Source organism: Sinohyriopsis cumingii, chromosome 11 (assembly GCF_028554795.1).
Source record: "Sinohyriopsis cumingii isolate HCF-2022 chromosome 11, ASM2855479v2, whole genome shotgun sequence".
Classification (NCBI taxonomy): domain Eukaryota; kingdom Metazoa; phylum Mollusca; class Bivalvia; order Unionida; family Unionidae; genus Sinohyriopsis; species Sinohyriopsis cumingii.
This window is the reverse complement of record NC_142971.1, coordinates 34,187,889-34,207,905: the sequence shown is the minus strand read 5'-3', so window position 1 is coordinate 34,207,905 and position 20,017 is coordinate 34,187,889. Positions and strand designations below refer to the sequence as shown.

At 34.0% G+C, this 20,017-nt stretch overlaps 2 protein-coding genes and 1 long non-coding RNA gene across 4 annotated transcripts; 2 read left to right on the top strand and 1 right to left on the bottom strand.

Moving 5' to 3' along the window:
• The first annotated feature begins 2,668 nt into the window (after positions 1-2,668).
• LOC149787894 (uncharacterized) lies at positions 2,669-6,733 on the top strand. The gene is made up of 3 exons (XM_089975592.1): positions 2,669-3,339; positions 5,297-5,467; positions 6,537-6,733. Exons 1-3 carry the CDS (start codon positions 3,000-3,002, stop codon positions 6,731-6,733), a joined length of 708 nt encoding a protein of 235 aa, XP_089831718.1. The 5' UTR covers positions 2,669-2,999.
• Positions 6,715-10,735, top strand: LOC149787893 (uncharacterized). 2 transcript variants are annotated; one of them, XM_089975681.1, is made up of 3 exons: positions 6,715-6,729; positions 8,547-9,102; positions 10,111-10,735. In XM_089975681.1, exons 2-3 carry the CDS (start codon positions 8,698-8,700, stop codon positions 10,321-10,323), a joined length of 618 nt encoding a protein of 205 aa, XP_089831807.1. In that variant the 5' UTR covers positions 6,715-6,729; positions 8,547-8,697; the 3' UTR covers positions 10,324-10,735. The 2 variants fall into 2 exon arrangements, with proteins under 2 accessions (XP_089831807.1, XP_089831806.1); XM_089975680.1 differs by having other exon boundaries at positions 6,716-6,729; positions 8,487-9,102.
• A 2,334-nt stretch (positions 10,736-13,069) lies between these two features.
• Positions 13,070-15,056, bottom strand: LOC149787892 (uncharacterized). Its single transcript, XR_016424392.1, has 2 exons — positions 13,991-15,056; positions 13,070-13,306 (listed from the first exon to the last, which is right to left on the bottom strand). It is a non-coding gene; the product is annotated as an uncharacterized LOC149787892 (long non-coding RNA).
• Positions 15,057-20,017: the final 4,961 nt, after the last annotated feature.

Below are 20,017 nucleotides of genomic sequence, written 5' to 3'. Positions count from 1 at the left end.
AAGTGTGTTGAGGCAATTTGGATAGTAATTCTTTTCCAATTTTAGCTTTGTACTATATTATGTTTTTTTTCTTCTTTTTTCTAGCTGGTCAAATTGAGAGTGTAAGGTAAATTTTGATAGTAGTTCCTTTCCAAGTCATAGCTAGGTGGTTTCTGATGGCTGTTGGACTGCTGTTAATTACTTGGGGGGAGGGGGGAACCAGACAGATGCCCCCCCATTTCCAAAAAACTGAAAAGGTATTTTATGTTTTTGTGTTTCCCCCTCAGATATGTAGTATGTTTTATTTTAAAATAGAATTTTATATAAAAAATTTAGTCTTAGAATTTTTGATGGGCTATTTATGTTTCCTTAGTGTTATCTAAATGGTTGTTCGTCCAAGCCTGGGTTTTTTCACCTTGTTCGAAGTTCCTTCCCTTGTATTTTTTTGTGACCTTTGCTACAGGTCGCCTAGGTCTCAGTATCTGCTATATGTAGTGGTGCTGTATTGTGTGTATGCTATTTTATATATATGTTTGAGACCGCAATTTTAGATTCAATGTTATTTTTCCCAGTTGTATTTCTTTTCTACTAATTTGGATCTAGGATCCGATGTATTATATTATGTTATATTCGATTAAATAGTTTTGGTTTTTGAATTTTGACGCTGAAACGGTGTACTATTGTTTTTTCCCTTGTTTTTTGTTGGGAATTTGTTTTTTGTTTTAATCTAATTTAATGTGTCGTTCCTCGTGGTAGCTCTAGGAGTATCAATAGGTAGGTTACGCTCGATTCAAGGTCCACACTTCTTTATTTTCATTGTGTTTCTCCTGAGTTGAGTTAGGCCTCCTTTTATTAATTTATCTAAATATTTTATTAGAAAGAATCCAAAATTGTTTATTTTCCGCATGTGGGTTGGTCAAACCATACAGTACGGGAGCTGTATGGTTTTAAGATAGATAAAGAGTAAGTAAAATTTTAAACTATGAATTAGCCCCTGTTTGTGTTTTATGTCTGAGTTTGGTCTGTTTATGTTCTACATGGAGAATTTTTTCAAAACTATTTCATGGGCCTGTCCACTTCGCGTAGCGCCATGTGACTTAGCCCCATGATGTCATAGTCTTTACTTTCCCCATGTAGGTTCCCTGTATCTTTGTATATTGTGTCATTAAGTTTTCTAAGTTAGGTAAGAATTATATATATATATATATATATATATATATATATATATATATATATATATATATATATATATAAAGAAAAAAAGAATAAAGAAAAAAAAACCAAAAAAAACAGTCCAAAAAAGATAGAAAGAAAATCACTTTTTCCCCCTTATACTTCTCTTTATCTCTTTACCACAATTATTTGCCCACAGGCCATCATGGTGTCTACTATGTACTCTGTAATTTTGTATAATTTTTTTTTTAATGAAGTCTCCATCCATGTATAATATATTTGCCTTTTGATATCTCCCCCCCCCCCCTTTGTTTATTTCAGTTTCAATTTACATGTTTTCCTGCTCTCGCACTGTATCATTGTGTGTAGTTTACTAAAAGGGGCTTTTTCACACAGTGAACATTTTGGCGATACTCTGACCATGTCCCGTCTCACTGCTACCTCTCCTATCAATCATGCATTGTGCATGTATTTGAAGCAGAGGCTTTGTATTTTTAGGGAGCGTAATTTGGTCCAGTGCCCCCATGCTCTTTTCCAGTTAATCTCTATGTTCTCCTGTTCTACTTTACTTTTAGTTTTTCTTTTGTTATTTCCTCTCTAATGTATCTATATGTTAGTTTTCCTCCTGGTCCCATAAACTTTTTATATCCCTATATTTGGTTAGTATTTCTTTGATATGTCTAAATTTTCTTGGTATTTCTAGTTTTTTTTTTACAAGTTTATTATTTTTATAAATGTCCCCCCTGTTTCTCATTGTGAACCCAAACTAGTAGATGTATATTCCATCCCATGGTGATGTTGGTATTGCTTTAATCTTTTTAAATATATTTATAATATTTGCAGTCTTTATCCAAATGGGGTTGGAGAGTGCTAGTCCCCCCTCTCTTGTGCTCTACAGAAAGTTTCCCTCTTGACGTAGTGGGTCTTAAAATCCCATATGTAATTAATAATCTCCTTATCTAGTTTTTCTAAACTTGTATTTTCTATGTCAATAGACTTGGTAATAAAATTTATATTCGCGTACATGTACGTTTTGGCTACTTGGGCCCGTTCCATTAGACATAATGGCGTAAGTGCCCATGTGTTCACATTCGTTTCTAATTTCTGTTTCATATTTTTATAGTTTTCTTGTTCTTCTCTTATCCCAAAATAAATGCCCAATGCATTCGCTCTTTCTTTAATTAGGTGTGGTGGTAATCCTGAGTGATTTCCTCTCTAGCTCCCTATTTTCAGTATTTCATTTTTTTCATGATTTATTTATGACCCAGAGGCCTTACCAAATTTTTCAAATTCCTTCTCTAGGTGTTTAAAGGAATTTTGGTCTTTAATAAAGTTCGTACAATCTTCTGCATGCTGTAGCATTTTTATTTCGTATTTTACATTTTTAACTGTAATACCTTCAATCTTCCTATTAAGTCTTATTCTTATACTTAGAATTTCAATTGCTATTACGTATAATAGCATAGATAGCATTCCACATAGGCTGGAGTTATGTTTTCAACAGTCTCGTGATTTAAAAGTGATATTTTAAAAATAACATACGAAAGTGATTAAATATGTTGAATTGGAAATAACACCGTAATATTTAGCATTTCTCACAATTATTCACTCGTTGGTCCAGGAAAAACGCTTTATCCACATGTAATAGCTTCACTACTTGCGATGAATGTGTGATTTTATAACTATTGAAACATTTATCACTTCCAGTTCATTGCCTCTTCAAATCAACACAATTCCATTGCCTGAAATGACAAATGAACACAATCGACTCTTAAGAAAGTTTTGCCATTCTTGATAATGGGGTACTTTTGAATTCCATTTCACTCTGATGATATGTTACCACAAAAATGTATTCTGGCTCAACAGGATTGGTGTCGTTAGTAAACTTTATCATGGAAGAATTGAGAAAGTGTAAAAAGCGCATGTCAAATAGAATGGAAGCAGAGAACATTATAAGGACTCAGGTACGTGGAATTGAGATTTTAATGGAGGACTCCCTGCAGGATGTATCAGTGCCTGTCGAAGTGATTGAGCTACTTGGACAAGCTCGTAGTATCCTTGATAAAACCGATATCAATTCTATGCCAGTCAGCGAAGACCACCGGTACAGGGCGTCGCAAGTCTATACTGGGCATAGGGGCAGACCTCTTTATGACATAAGAAAGGAACAACTACAATTTTTCATCGGTAATTTCTTAACTCAACTGACACACTAATATGCTGTATATTATATTTACATGTTCCATTGTTATCCCCTAACACATAAGCAGTGTTTACTGCTTCCAACTTCTTTTTTTTTTTCATGTTCATGCACAATATTTGATAATGCTTCCGTATGCAAGCAAATCATTGAGGTGTCATTTTTAAGCGTTGATAGTTTTCAATATTGTAAGACATGACATTCTTTCTTGAGTATCATTATCTGTCCGTCTGGCTAAATGATTTCGTTATCCTGAATATTATAAAGTATCGGGATTTAAGCTGTTTATGCAACAACACTTAGGAAATGATAAATGGTAAACATCAGTTAGGTAATGCCACTGAGTATATTATTCGCACACCACCCCGTTTGTTTGTACCTCGTTACAAATTTTACAATAAAAAAAGTATCAAGAACATAAAGTAGCACGAAATTAAGTAATTTCATTCACTGATTTATAATTTCTAACTTACAGTTGAGAATAGTTCCCTAACACTGCGGACCTATTGGCATTTCAAATCAAACGTACGCTCTCGATATAAACAAGCGACAGATTGCTCACTGACCTTTTCTGGTTTATAGAACGGTCCATTTCATTAAAAATGTCTATGTTTAATATTTCGTGACCAAACTGAGCAAATAAAAAGGACAACTCTTGTATACACGTTAGAGACATGTAACACCAAAAATGTCCGGAATTACTGAAATTATCAAAGACGGTGAACTACATTACCCCGTTGCTTAAAACATAGACTTGCCTATGCAAATATGGCGACTATGTTACTTACAAAACTCCCGTTTGATTCGAAACGCCAACAAAATGACATTGCATGGCACTCTTTGACAATCAGGTTAGAAATTATGAATTGAATGACTAAGTTTTGTGAATTTTTTTATATCCTTGATGCGTTTTCGTTTTAACATCGGTGTGTGTGTGTGTGTGTTGGCAGGTTTGCAAATAAATGGGAGCATGTACGAATATTTTAGTCCTTAAAGAACCATGTATTGAAATTTAATATATAGTACTGTCAAAGACTTCACATTCTATTCTACAATCGATACTTTTACCACCGTACATTATAAGAGAAATTGTGTTTTCTTTGGTTTGTTTGCATGATTCTTTATTCCACATGATATATATATATATATATATATATATATATATATATATATATATATATATATATATATATATACATAGTCATGTAGTGCATTTTTTCAAAATTAATTGAATTATTTCATAACGCAAAACTTTCTTCAAGTAGAAAGTATAAAAAGATAGGATATTATTAGAAACATATATCCTATGCGTCTCAAAATAACCATTGCTTTTATTTTCGTTTTAATTAAATAATATTTTTATTACCAAATGCTGTAAAACATTATTTTTTTTAAAAAAATCTGTCTGACAGTTTATATTCATATGGTGTTTGCATCACGTTATAAAACATCACATTTGATTGGGCAATCTCAGCGTGCTTTGACCTCATGTCTTTTTATTGACGTCATCAGTTTTCATGCATCAGAATTACACGCGCAGTTTCAACATTATTATTTTCTTTTACTGTTTGAAACTTCATTCGTTGGGTATTTGGAATACAAGTTAAGTGGCTAAGACTTCAGCGTGTAAGAATAACTATACTATATACCTTATGATGTGTGCACACGTTTGCCCAAGAACTCAGATGATTTTGAACCATCGTGATCGCGCTCGGGCTCAAAACGTCTTCCTGGTGCAAATTTTGTATTATTATACACATATAATTAAAATGTGTCTATAGTGACTGTTAATGCTTTTTATACGCTGAAATTTTGTGTTTTAGACATTACTAACCGATTTATATTCTCTCTATTATATCCACATAACATAAACCTTTATATGGAAAATCTTTCTCGTGCTTTGGAAAATTATTTGTAATCACGTCTGTATTAATTTTTCTCCAGAAAATTACTTTACATCAGGAGATATGGCAAGTTTGCTTGGGATAAGCAGGAGAACTGTAGAGCGGAGACTAGCAAACTTCCGCTTGACTCATGGGATACGATTCAGTGATATAAGTGATAATGAGTTAATATCGATGGTGCATTCAATAATCAACAACTTTCCTCGTTCAGGTAAGAGTTCTTTTTCTTCAACTAAATGACTTCTCTGTGTACAGTAAAATAGTTGTAATTTATGTTCATTGATGTGTATATTGTTATATCAGTTTTGAAATTTTTATTGGGGATGGGGATTTGCTTTTCCGCAACTGTTTTTAAAGATCAATTAACGACTCTAACTTTGTAGTGACTCCTGGTCATTTTTCCATACAGCGACTTTGCCCAACATAGCCCAAGCGCCGACTAAAAGATATTTCGGCATGGGGCTCAAACTGTAGATAATAACTGACGTGTGTTAAAAACTCTCATTTTTATTTGCAACAAGAATGGTATTTAAACAGATGAAAACATGATCAGTGCTTTCATAAACTGTGCCGATACCGTTTAACTGCCGGTGATTGTCATAGACTAACAAGTGCAGTTCGATTTGCATGTAAAACGAAATCTTGGAAAGCTTAAAGGCATTTAACTGTCTTGAAAGTATTGGTCCGAAGTTAATCAGAGTCAACAAACAAGCGATCTTGCATACATTTATCCTATCATATTTCAAATTCAGTCCAGTGGCCTGCTACTTCTGCAGCGACCTGAACACTACTAAGCTTGAAAAATACAACAACAAAAGCGTGCTTATAGGTGTGAGTATGATTATTTACACAAGCATTTATCATTAACTCTTAAGGCAAATCTGACAACCCTGAAAGTGTGCAACTTAGGTCATGACTTTAGAGACTTTCAAATTCTGAATAAGTGTGCGCTTCCCAATGTTTGGATAATTTTATATGTTTTAAGAATATAATAAATATTTGTTTAGAAATACAATTTTAGATAATGAATTATGTTAATTGCCCCAACATTGAAAACCTCATTGCATGGCAAACAAATAGTTTATGTATGCAACTGTCATTCTGTGGAATGAGCTACCGAATCACCTAAGAGACCAATCACATTTTAATTGATTTAGATCCTTAATTATATCCTGGAATGGTACCGACTGTAAATGTTATATATGCAAATAAATAAATAATTTTTTTTTTTTTTATGAAATCAATGCTTGTAGTCATGTTTTAAATACATGTTTCTTTAGGTTTAAAGACAATCGAAGATCATCTCATTTCACAAGGTATCCATGTACAAAGAGAGAGAATAAGGAGAGCAGTTAGAACTGTAGATCCGGCTGGACAACAACTGAGGCAGTTACGGTGTATACAGCGAAGGGTTTATTCAGTTCCGTCCCCTCTTGCCTTGTGGCATATGAATGGCAATCACAAACTGATACGGTAGTGTTCCACTCAGTTATATGACATGTGCTAACAATAAAGTTGTGTGTAATCTCTAATTCTCAGTACCCAAAGTTTTGTTAATTTAATTTCCTAGGCTCCGAAATCCTAAAATTAAGACACATAATTTTACTCCAAATTTTCTATATCTTAGCATCTCCAAGATAAAACCTTCAATTCTAAACACATTTTATTGGAAGGAAAAAAGTTACAGCATAAAAAATTCAATCAGTTCTCTTAAATAGTTCGGACGTATAACATGAAAATTCGGCAAGGACATCATAACATCAGATCAATCAATGGCAGTTAGTTACTTGTTAATGTAAGTATTATTAACGATATTCAATTCATGTTGATCTTGGACGTTGATGGTGATTAGATAAGGGTAAATTTGGTGCTTATTTTCCCGATTTTTACAAGTCTATCATGTTGGAAATGACATATAGTAGTGGGTCAAGTTGATGAAATAACGCATATACAAATAATCTCTCAGACATGTTTTGTTCCTCGTGTGATCTTGTCGTGTTATATGATATTCATATTAATTGCTTAATGTGCGCAGATGATTTGATAATATATGCATCTAAAAGTAATGGCTTGCAAAATGCCGACGGAGACGGTGTCTAACTCTTTAACACTAACACAATTTGAGGTAATATTTCATGAAGTTGGTAAACTTATCAATAATTGGCAATTAAAATAAAATTAATTGTACTGAGGCTAGCAGAACATAATAATTATTTAATGCTCTGGTAAGCTTGAATATTTTTGTCGAAGTAAAAAGTAGCCATCGCAGACAAATACGAAGGTAGGGGGCTAAATTTATAAACTCTATTCATCAACCTATTACAACTTACGATCATGAAATTTGACATAATAGACTCTGATTGATGTAAAGAGGTTAAATGACATGAATGTTTATGACTAACTATTCATTAGGATTTTGACATTTTGTTTTGGACATTAAAACGTTTAGCAGCATCGAGTTAGGGGAGTATTTCCATCTCATATGCAATGTTGAACACATAATGCCGGGTACATCTATCGGAACACCTAAAGGACTCCCTTGCATACAAATGTGCACATGAAAACACAAAACAGTGACACGACTATATAGTGCAAGATTCTAACAAGCTTAATCAGATATTTAGGATTTGAACATGTTTGGGAGATAAATATTAATAAGCTTGGAACAGAAACAGCTTCAAACATTGGTACAGTTGAAACTCGCGGTTGTCTTACAGTTATTATTCCAAGAGATGCTAAATATTACTCCATTTGTGTAAACAAAGCAGAGGCCGAAAAACATTTTGCCTGCATTGGTTATAAATATAAAGACAAGAGAGAAATATTATTTCATAGTTTTGAGGAAACTGGGTTTGATATTCATATGGACATCAATAAGTTATTTGGTCATTTAGTATTCATGTTTAATTAAGATATGACACCAATAACTATGAATCTTACAAATATCTGAGCAATACAATGTTTAATAAGAATGAATCAAGAATGTGTTGACATTCAGTTGCTTAGCAAACTTTATAGGAACACTTGGAGATTTTCTTCAGTTATAATGCATTTCTTAGCTACTTTCAAATATCTTAATAACGTGAGTTTACATTTAACACTTATGTATGTGGAGTGTAAGGTATGATGGTCGACATTCGAGAGTGAGAGATCAAACAATGTGTTAGTGATCTACTTTATATTAATAATAAAACGCGCGGTGTTATCATTGTTATATCCATCTCTTGCAGGAAAGCAATTCATTTTCTTGTCTCATATAACGTGGAAAGCGATATACATATATTCTGCAGATGGCGTTTTGTAATACACGGATGCATCGATGGTTTCACAAGACTTATTGTCTACCTAGCTTGCAACTGTGATAATAGAGCTTCAACAGTTTTAAACCATTTCACTGAAGCCGTTTCCAAATGGGGCCTTCCTTCCCGAGTGAGAGGGGACATGGGTGTGGAAAACCGTGAAGTTGCTCAGTACATGCTCTCATACCCTCGTCGGGGCCTTAATAGGGGAAGTTTTCTAACTGGAAAAAGTGTCCATAATTCGAGGATAGAGAGGCTATGGCGTGATGTGTATAATGCTGTGCTTTCTTTATTTTATGAGCTTTTCGTATCATTGGAAGTCAAAGGCTCTTTTGATCCAGATTCGGAGAAATATGTCTTCTGCTTGCATTATGTGTACAGAAATGTGATAAACGACAGACTATTCCAGTTTATGAATTCATGGAACAATCATAAACTGAAAACTGAGAACAACAAGACTCCCTGCCAGCTATTTATACTTGGACTGCAGCGTATATTTAACGAGAATCAAGTAATTGCTAACGAATACTTCGAAGAATTAGATCAGGTGAGAAGCTTGTCTCATTTTAAGCAATGTGGCCTATTGTTAAAGAAAAAAAAACAGAAAGACTGAAGAGATTTGAAACTGGGCACTATACAATCTGCACGTTCCTTAAAATACCTACCATTATTTTATCAATGTCTCTGTGTGTGTGTGTGCTTCTAATTAGCAGTGTATTTGATTACCAAAGTCGTAACAAATGACTACAACTTCACAGTGTGCTACTTCGTTAAGTGGAAAGTACCTGTATTTTCGAAATATATTCTATCAAGCTCATAAAACATACCAAATTTACAATCAGCGAAACATTACAATAACAATATAAAGCAAAATTCCATGCATGCCAATATAAATAGCATTTAAAGGACATCTGATTGTAACATTTCTGCTTTATATAACTTAACAGACAGTATTCGACAAAATTTTTAGAATTTCAGAAAACTGTTTGTCCAATATCGAGGAACAATTTCTTTTAGCACGGAAAACTTTCGGGCCCCGAGTGGCCGAGTGGTCTAAAGCGCTCTTCGTTACGGATCACTGCCATCTCACCTCTGTCTGCGGCGGTTCGAGTCTAAGATTCAGCCAATGTGGGCATGTGAGAAAGCTTGCCAGTAGCTCCTCGTGGGTCGGTGGTTCTTTCCGGGGTTTTCCGGGTTCTTCCTCCACCATTAATACTGGCCGCCATGTATAGCCTATCGTGCTGAAAAATGGCGTTAAACCCCACAACAACAACAACAACAACACGGAAAACTTTCATGAGTTTACCATGCAGAGACCTAATTACAAATTTTTTTATTGCCGGTTCTGCAAGACAGTATATGCTATTCTCTTAGCCTAACATTTGTTGGTGATATTTGGAAGTTAGAACTGAGCCACCGTAGCTCATTCTCTTAAACGAATTCATTTCTTAAGAGCCAAACTTAATTGTGTCTTTGAATCAGTTTTTTTTAACTATAAAAAATGAATGAATACATTGCAGACAAAATTATTATTAGTATTATTTTCTTCATTTAGGACGCTCTACCAGAGTATGGAATGGATTTAGATGCACCGTTACCTGAGCCAAGTGATGAAGACAATATCGACGTGCCATCAATAGAGCTACTTAATGAGGAACAGTTGCATTCTTTCAATGCCAAAATGCGTGGAATTCACGTAGCTGACCTTTCTGACATTGAACCATATTTGCATGCTTTAGATTCTGTAGATGAGGTTTTGGAAGTTTGAAGTCGATAATTCATGTACTCTACTACATTTCCGTTGATTATATGGGGCGATTTTACTTTCTGCAATTGCTCAAAGCAGTATCTTGTCATCAGTGACAACTTTTTTTCATTCCTCCATTTGTAATTAAATTCATCTTAACTCCCTATTTGTAAGATTACAAATGTATTAATAACATAATCTTTGTTCGTTATTAAATAGACTGTGATCCAATACAGCTCTATGTTTAAAATAATAAATGAATAACTTGCGCAAGACTTCGTCAACTGAAATCTGAGTATCAAATCTACTCCTAATAGGTATGTCCGACTGTACTAAAATCTAATTAATAGTGTTGATAGTTTTTGTATTATAAAGATCCAATAAGCGGTAATAGAACATGCTTTTGATTTAATTCAACTGAAATCTCCGCAGAGTACGCGTCTTACCTGTATTTATTCGTATTTATACAAATTCTGTCAGTATTATCAAGCATTTTTCTGTGTAATTCAGGGATGGCACTTTCCGTTCTGCTTGGTGTATATTTGTAATCCTCCATGATTGATTCTATGTACCCTGATTTTTGTCTAAGTTAATTTCAATCAATGAAAATGTCACTTAAGCCGAGTGGAAGCAGTACTTTAATAAATAAATACAAATTAAATAATGTATTTATCAACTGAAAGTTGTGTTCTAGTTCTATCTTTTAGTTTCTTTTAAGTGTAATCATCATAAATGTAATGTGTCCTCTTGTAACTAAACGTAAAATGCGTCAATCTTTCTTAGCAGCTATGTCCTCGCGCGTTTCTCCGAGAACCTAATTAAGTGCCGACCGTGTTTTGATAACTGACTTGTGGTGCATTGAACGAAAAGCTGGCCTCCTTTGTATTATCACGTTAATTATGTCTTTTGAATCAAATAAAAAAGGTCGAATAAAAGAAAAGTTAAAAGGCACAAAAATCTTATAAACTTAAAATCTAGTGATCCCGGTCGTATATCGTGTGAACTCGCTTCATTTGAATAATCGAACACTGTTATAAATGTTATCGTGTATGTAACATAAACTACCTTAAATTAACAGACTCTTTCATAACTGTTATCAAAGATAGCAATGCAGCCAAGCGAAATGAATACTTCGTAAAATAAAGAGCTTGTTTTCACAGATACGGACCATTGTGGGCAAGCGAGTTTCAGAGAATTTTTGAACTGGCACTTAGAGATATCCTCAAGGATGATAAGAAGTTTCATTAATACTTCCAATGAAATCACGACATCAATATTGTACTAATTGAACAATACAAAAAATGAGTTTCGACATAGAAGATCGTTTCACGAAATAAATGTCGCGTTTTTTTATTTTGTTTTTTAAAAAAGGATTCTTGTTTGGGGGTATATCAACATTTAGTCTAGTTCCCTGCTCTGTGGACTCCCGATTTGGCAGGATACTATTAAATACCACTATGGGAATTAGACTCATCAATAAAATAAAATGCATTGACGTGTTACACAGATTTTTCACGTGATGGTTGTTGAAACCAGCTGGAACGATCTTTTACAAGTTGGACATTTTGAAAATAAATGTTATGTATACAAAATAACGAACAACTTCATTAGAAAAAGCGCGTTATTAAAAATTGTTATCGACGTGATTGTAAAATGAGGATTCAGTCAGTAAACAGCCCAATTCCCTAACGCTTCCCCACTCCCTCGGTTTTCTCGATGTCAAAGCGAAGTTTCAACAATTTTTGGAGGTACCTCGGTAACTCGCGCCCTCGCTTATAATGCGGTCTATGTTTGTGGACTCTGTTGTGTACGAGTTATCGAGTTATATATATATATATATATATATATATATATATATATATATATATATATATATATATATATATATATATATATTGCTATGTCCGTCTCACATTAAATTATACCTATATTGTTACGTATATATTGTTTTTTTCCTTTTTGGTGCATTACTTAAGATTGCATTGAAGGTACATTAATATGTGCTGACTCATTTCAAAATCAATCTTAATAATGGACCTGTTTACAAGTTTGGGGTAATTTCACATTTGATGATTAAGCCTGATGAGCTCTGTCGCAGTGAGAGGTATTGTGAAACATGTGAAATGGGAGGTGTTGATAGATAGATCTATATCGAGTAGGAAATTAATTCAACGTAGAGCCTTAAAGTGTATACAAGGTATAGGAGTTGAACAATGAATTCATTCCGATTTTTCTTTGTTCTTATTTAATGTTATTCTGCAGATATATTTAATGTTTTGTTTAGATATAATTTGAGAGTTGGATTACTCATCAAAATTACAAAGATCTCATTGACTTTTCACTAAAATATTATTCTGTGATTGTTGTTATTATTGTGAATTCATTCAAAAGAGTTCTAGACAATGCCATTGTTATACATTAATAATGTTAGTACATCAGCACATTCAGGATATGGAATTCATATGAAACACCCTATTCTTTTGGACTTGGAGTATAACGTTTAGTATTTGTAACGTTTCCCTCTTAGTAAGAGGGGTATTCAATTGGATTTGGCTGGAGTTATCTAGAGGATGACCTCCCTCGATATTATAGCCCGGCGGGAGTGAAAGAAGAATATAATTTCAACAGAGAACTGAGCGAGAATACCTGGAAGAAATAAAGCAAAACGAGCCCCCTTTGACAAGAAAATAACACATTTAATTAGAACAAATTAATAACGTCAATTCCAATTCAAGTTAGATTATATCAATAGAATTTAACAGGCGCGTCCAAATTGTATTTATTTCATCATCATAACAAAAGTTGAAAAGAGCGCAATGTCCACGAATGATTTGCATCACCACCTTCCTATCTTGACCGTATATCCACGTCTCCTAGTTCATCCTCGCTAAGCTGTGTGCTTTGACCATTCATGGACTTACTGGTCCTTTTATTCTGACTTCGTCATTCTTTTCCTCAGACTTCTGTCTTCAGACTGTCCAATCTCTATCCCATAAAGATGTTCCTTAAAAGACAAAATTACCCCTAAATTTCTGTATACCCCACTCTCTAGACGTACACAACATTCCCTCACGTTACTCAGAGCATGTTGGCTATCCACACACTGTGTAAATCCTGACTTAGTATGGTAGGACAATGACCTTGCTTCCAGTTGCAGGTCTTAAATTACCACGCGAGCGTCTATCGAATATTGCCGTATTCTTTTACATATGCTACTACATGTTCGATTGATATTGCATGAAATTCACAAATTGTAACTCGCAGCAATCCTTAACCTACAAGATTATTCAAACATTACAAAATCAGATATAATTAGGTAAGTATCGTCCTAACAAACAAAGGAAGTTATTGCAAATAATCCTTTGAAATCCTACATATATGAACATTTGGATCGCATGCAATCAATTCTACCAATGAACTAATAACTGTAAAATTGAAAGGTAAATTGCATAACAATTCGAGCATAAACACTTTCCATGAAAATGAATAAAAATTAAATCGCATAACATCTCTAGCATCAACACTTTCCATGAAATTAAATAAAATAAATTGCACAAAAACTCTAGCATCAACACATTTCCATGAAATTAAATAAACGATACATATATGGAAAACTAATCATAGAAAACACATTTGTATAAACAAACATTCAAACAATAGAATATTACGTGAAACTAAAATTGCGTACCTTGTTGATGTTCTCTTTCAGAACATACGCTTCCGAGCATTAAAACCTGTCTTTCTTTAACAAGACGGTCTCCTGGTCCTTTTCTTGTTGAACAAGGAGAGCAATATTCTCTTTAGGCCTCCTCGGAAGTCTAGACTCCTCTTTCAGCAAATTTCAGACTTATGAATTTTGACTAGGTCGTCACTTTAAAGTCTGATTGCTTCTAAAGTGCACGCCTTAATTTATTCTGCCCACTCGTAGGCAGCGGTCCCTAATTTTTCCCAAAGAAATAATTCCTTTTATCAGGTTTAGACAGGTCGGAATCTGTGAATGACGGTGCGTAACTATTTCCCTTTGAAAAATGATAAGTGGACATAGGTTCCTACCAAGCGGTTAGGGTTGGTAGTTCAAATGTTTACTTAGTAAGGGCCGTGTTAAGATAGCCCGGTCAATTTCACTTAGTTGGAATGCTGCCCCTTTGAAGTTTGCACTGACATGGGCAGAGATGAACGAAGAAAGGTCGAAGTCATCTCTCACAACACTTTTCTGGCTTAAACGCGATAAAATATTAATGACCAATACATTCAACTTTAAAGTTCACTGCAATTCAAACTTCGACACTTCACAGTGTTATTTTCGATTTAATTCATAATACTATAAATTCCTCTTAAAGTTTCATTTCATAACTTATAGAACTAAATTATTTGTAAATTGTCATCATCTCTGTGAAGTTTATGATAAAACAAATATTCAATGCTAGTAAAATCAGACAAATAAATTGCTTTTTTTTTCCATTCCCTATCTCCAAGCAGATTTTGACTGAGGTGAAAAATGTCAGATTACATTTTTCCGAAGTATTCGTTCAGAAATGCAAAGTCAAAAAAGAAAAATAATGCGGCATCATCTGGTAAATGTCCCAAAGGTAAATAAAGGACATTTATGCAAGTAGAACTTCTAGGAAGCATACTTCCATCATCAAAAGATTCAATCTTGGGTGGCATGTAGTATCCTAAAACTGGTATCTCTGCAGATGCCATCACAAACTGTAATATTTTCTCCAATGTAACTTTGGCTTTCTCCGTTCCTCTTCTACCACCTATAAAAAGCAATAGAAATTTATATATATATATATATATATATATATATATATATATATATATATATATATATATATATATATATTCAAATATATGGTCTTAAACCAAGTGACAGAACAACGCGAAAACCAGCAAGTTTTGTAAAATTTAACAACTAATTTACTTCTCTAGAATACGAAATGAAAATTTAAAAAAGAAAACTTGCAGTATAGTGAAATGGATGCCAAATAGTCATAAATGTTTTATTACAAGGCCAAAGATGTAGACTAATCGGAGTGAATTCCAGTTTTGAATGTGCTGATGTACCAATAGCCGCTCGCTGATATTGAATGCCGTTCACAGTGCGGTGAATACAAAAATAGGGGATGGTGGTTGCGTGCTGAAGAGTGATTCTACTAGCATTCTGTTCAGGAGTAGGTTTCATACAATAAACATAACATCAAGTTTGTTATTTAATAAAATTAAAATGTTGTTTTCATGTGTTAATGCCGAATATATTTCATGTGAAACAAAAAGCAATATATTTTATATTTGAACATGTGAAGCTCGCTGAAATGGAAATGTCACGTTTTTTATACTACACAATGAGATATAACCGGTATTAACACATAGAAAAGGATATATATATATATATATATATATATATATATATATATATATATATATATATATATCTGTGTTTGTGTGTGTGTTTATCGGTTATGCAAACCTAGCTAGCTGCCACAAAGAAGGACTGAACATATTGTTTTACAATAAGTCGTAGAAATGTGAATGTAAAAGAAGAAAATGTCCACCTCTCTTTAGAGGCTATATAAACCTTTCACATCGAACGTCTCTCAAAATGTGTATGTATTGGAGTCCTAGTAATCATGTTAATCTAACACAACATAGGTACAATGGACTGAACACAGATACAATTTAGACAGTATGGAGTAATTCAGGAGTAAACATGTAATATCATTATGTTAATAATAATCTTTAAGAAACTAGTTCAATTATAACCATGGCACAAACGAAAAACATTTACCACATATTTCATTTTGATAAATGTATATCTATAATCTATGCAATCAGAACGACCTCTTTCTTGTTATCTTTACAGATGTTATATATTTACCTGAAACTTCTTTAAGGTATGCTATGAATTTTTTATATGTACCATCCTTCTTTAATCTTCTGTTAGATCCGATATCTGAGAATACTGGTTTTAGGACATGGATCAATTTTCTCTGTGTCAGAGTTGACCATGCAGAAGGCCTGAAGAGATATTTAATACACGGCTTTCGGCGCATTAACTGAAAAGTAACATTTCAATAAATAAAAAAGTTGTAATCGACCCAAACTATTTCATTGGCAAGGTTGCAATAACAAAATGGACTTTGTACCATAACTTCTATTTGCACATAAGACTTTATTATCAGTTTGATTCTTATCTAGTTATGCGCATCTTCAGTTTACCTCTCAAGAATTGGAAAATATGAGGGTTACTAAATTTATAAAGCTTGATGAGATTAGCTGATATTCACATAATCTAATACATGCTAAGCTTATGCTTTTAAAATAACCTTAACAATGTTTACAATCCTTATTTAATAAACAAGCTATATTGTATATTGTGGTCCCAAAATCACTGCCAAGATTTTTAGTGTATAATGATAACAGGTTACAAGAGTTTTAAAGGTCCGGGTTACAGCTGTAGGTTTGGGAAAGTTTAGATACTCATTTGTGCTTACATCAACAAAACCAAGCCGATTTAAGCCATCTCTAAATTGTGCCTGGACTGGTGTTAAGTTTTGGGACATGAGCGTTTCCAATTCTTCTTCTGTTAGGAAACATGGTAGAGGCCCGTTCTGCATCAATGACAAACCTAAAAATATTGTTAACAAGAATAGAATGGGTACTTTAGAAAAGTACCAAAGATGACGCGCGTGTGATATTAAATGAAAGATATATTTAAACCAAATGAATCATTTTTCTGTTTCACGCTTATTAACTCCAAAAACGAGGCACAGCCTGTTAAGCAAGAAATGTGGGTCATCACAATCACATCTTACTAGTGTTGAAATACGTGTGACATATAAGTGCACGCCAAAAATAGCAATGTATTGACCATGCATGCAACAATGTCGTGTAAACTGAAACTGAGGTATAGGAGTTAAAGAATGTCAGAAATATTTTGCTAAAACAGTTAGGATCGCTTTATATGTCAAGAGAGAGAGAGAGAGAGAGAGAGAGAGAGAGAGAGAGTATACTTTCGTTCAATAACAGAATGAAAGACCTATACCATTAATTTACACGACAGACGATTTGCTTTATCGATTGCTTACCAAATTGCAGACCAAAGCTATTTATCACAAAAATTAACATGAAAGCATATTGTGCTCTGCCTAATTTTCACATCGCAAATATGTTGTCCATTGATAGCCGAATTATGACCAGCATAGTAAAAATTAAATCTACAGCAAGTAACGAAAATATAACACTTACCACAAACTAGTCCTGCACCAAAATAGTATTTCCTTTCAAGTCCACCGGAGTCATCTTTCAGTGTGTATGCACCCTCCTCAGCCATTTCAAAAAGTCTCCATTCTTCTTTTATTATCTCTTGCATCATATGAGTGAGGAACTCCTTCCTTGGTCCCCCTAGCTCGGAAGCCTCTTCTCCATAAAATGTCACCTCAAGGGATACCGGAAGGTTGGGCGCTTCCAAGATCTCCTCCATTCCTGTTGCAAACATATTCATCCGCGACACATAGATGGGTTGGGTTTCACCCCCCAGCGGTTCTGTTAATGATGTTTGGTCTAATTGTCTTCCAGTCATTACAGATTTTTGAAAATAGCGCAAGACAACTACTGGGTCATGAATGTCCTTGCTGTGGCAACAAAAAAGAGGAAGTCAAGGTACTTAAATTACTAAATTCAGGTGGAATTTTGTAAACTAAGAAGGCGTCAATATATACTGAAACAAGAGAAAAGAAAAGCAACGGAGTCTAATAATGGCATCCGTCCGTCTACGGGAGACGATGGCATAGCTCCAAAGTACGCTTTTGCTTATCCTTCTTTTTTCTTTTTAGAAAAAAAAAGAAAAAAAAAAGAAGGATAAGCAAAAGCGTACTTTGGAGCTATGCCATCGTCTCCCGTAGACTAATTCAAAGGGCAAACACTCATTCATGTGCATGTGGCAGTGAGAAATAAAGATATCCACTGTAAACATGTAATTGAAGCCAAGCTATATACATGAATTAATATATTTTACTTGGATAACAAAGCAGAAGATATTCAACAAGATTAACTAGTTAATAGATATATTAGCAATCGGTGCTTATCGGTGTGCGTGTGTTTGTGTTAAACCAGTCTTTAATGTTAAGAAAACAGTTACCTTTTTGCAGATGGAAACATAAACAGGTCACTTGGCACAAAAATACATAGTCCAGCATGTAAAATGAACTAGTTAGAGTTACCTGCATCTTATTATGCATTATTATGACTCATCTAGACAAAAGAATTTCCACTATCTCATATAAAGTAGTGTATCGCTGAAAAGGCACAGATTGGCCTCAAGAAGGAAATTTTGTTTTTCATATACTTTGATCAAAGACTTTTGATCAATTTTTTTCTTAGCATGAATGCATACAGCAACCATACAACGTGACATCTCATAATTGGATCTTTCCGAAAAATATTTTTTTAAAACATCTTACACTTCTTCCAAAATCACAGCCATGTTGTCAACTAAACAAGAAGACCTGTAATTTGTCATTACAGTATGATACAGATCACCAATGTTGGGATGTCCGGTTACATCATTATGACGTTCAGTGTTTCTTGATCCAGCACCATGCTCTTCACTGGTACGTTGTACTATTGCTACTATACCTGCATGCTCGCTAGTCCCTGAGTTGGGAAACATGGCCACGACATTATCCTGTTGTCTGATAGTTGGAACTGTGGGTACATTACTGTACATTGCACCAGTGTTGAGAGGTGGGTCTACGGTACTGGTGTTGTTGTGTGTTGTTACAACACTAGGCTGCTCACTAACGTTAGCTGGATCATCGCTGAAAACACATAAATATATTTACAACATTTGACAAATCAGATGATTATAGATCGATTCAGATTTATGTCGTCCTGTAAGTTTCATAAAAAGCATATGCATTCTACAAGACATATATTTTAGATAAGAACTGTACTGTAATAGTTGAAATATATGTAGGACATAACTGGAATGACTATGAAGTGGCATATTTATTAATCAAGGATGATTAAATTCCATCATCAGACTCTGTAACATGCAAGAGGATTGACAATGAAGCAAAACATCGCGTAAAAATCCACCAACAGGACATTTAGTTAGTTTACATGGGTAGTGACCAGTGGACTGAGTAAAGGGGACAATGTATAATGTATGATCAATCTGCACTGGAGCCTCACTTTCTTTTTCACTAAAGTGATGCTCTATTGTGATGCTTAGTGGATTCCATACATTTATATGCAGTCTACTTCCAGTAAATCACATATCAAGTTTGCAGGAACTGTACGAATGTAAATCATGTATCAGTTGTACGTGCAACTATACTATACTCTACACAAATATGAATCATTTTTCAAATTTACAGGGAGTTAGTTACACACTCTACACAAATATGTATCATTTATCAAATGTAGAGGGAGTTAGTTACACACTCTACACAAATATGAATCATTTATCAAATGTAGAGGGAGTTAGTTACACACTCTACACAAATATGAATCATTTAAAGCAAATAATCAAGCATTGAAGGATGGACAGAAGACCGTCACACAAATTGTCTAGTCCTGAGTCAAGTAGATCTAAAACCGAGGTTCAAAGACATACAACTTGCTTGAAAATTTCAATGAAATCTGCATCTTCTCCTGATTTCTGAAAATCATAAAAAATATGTGGTTACGTTTTTAGCAATAACACTCT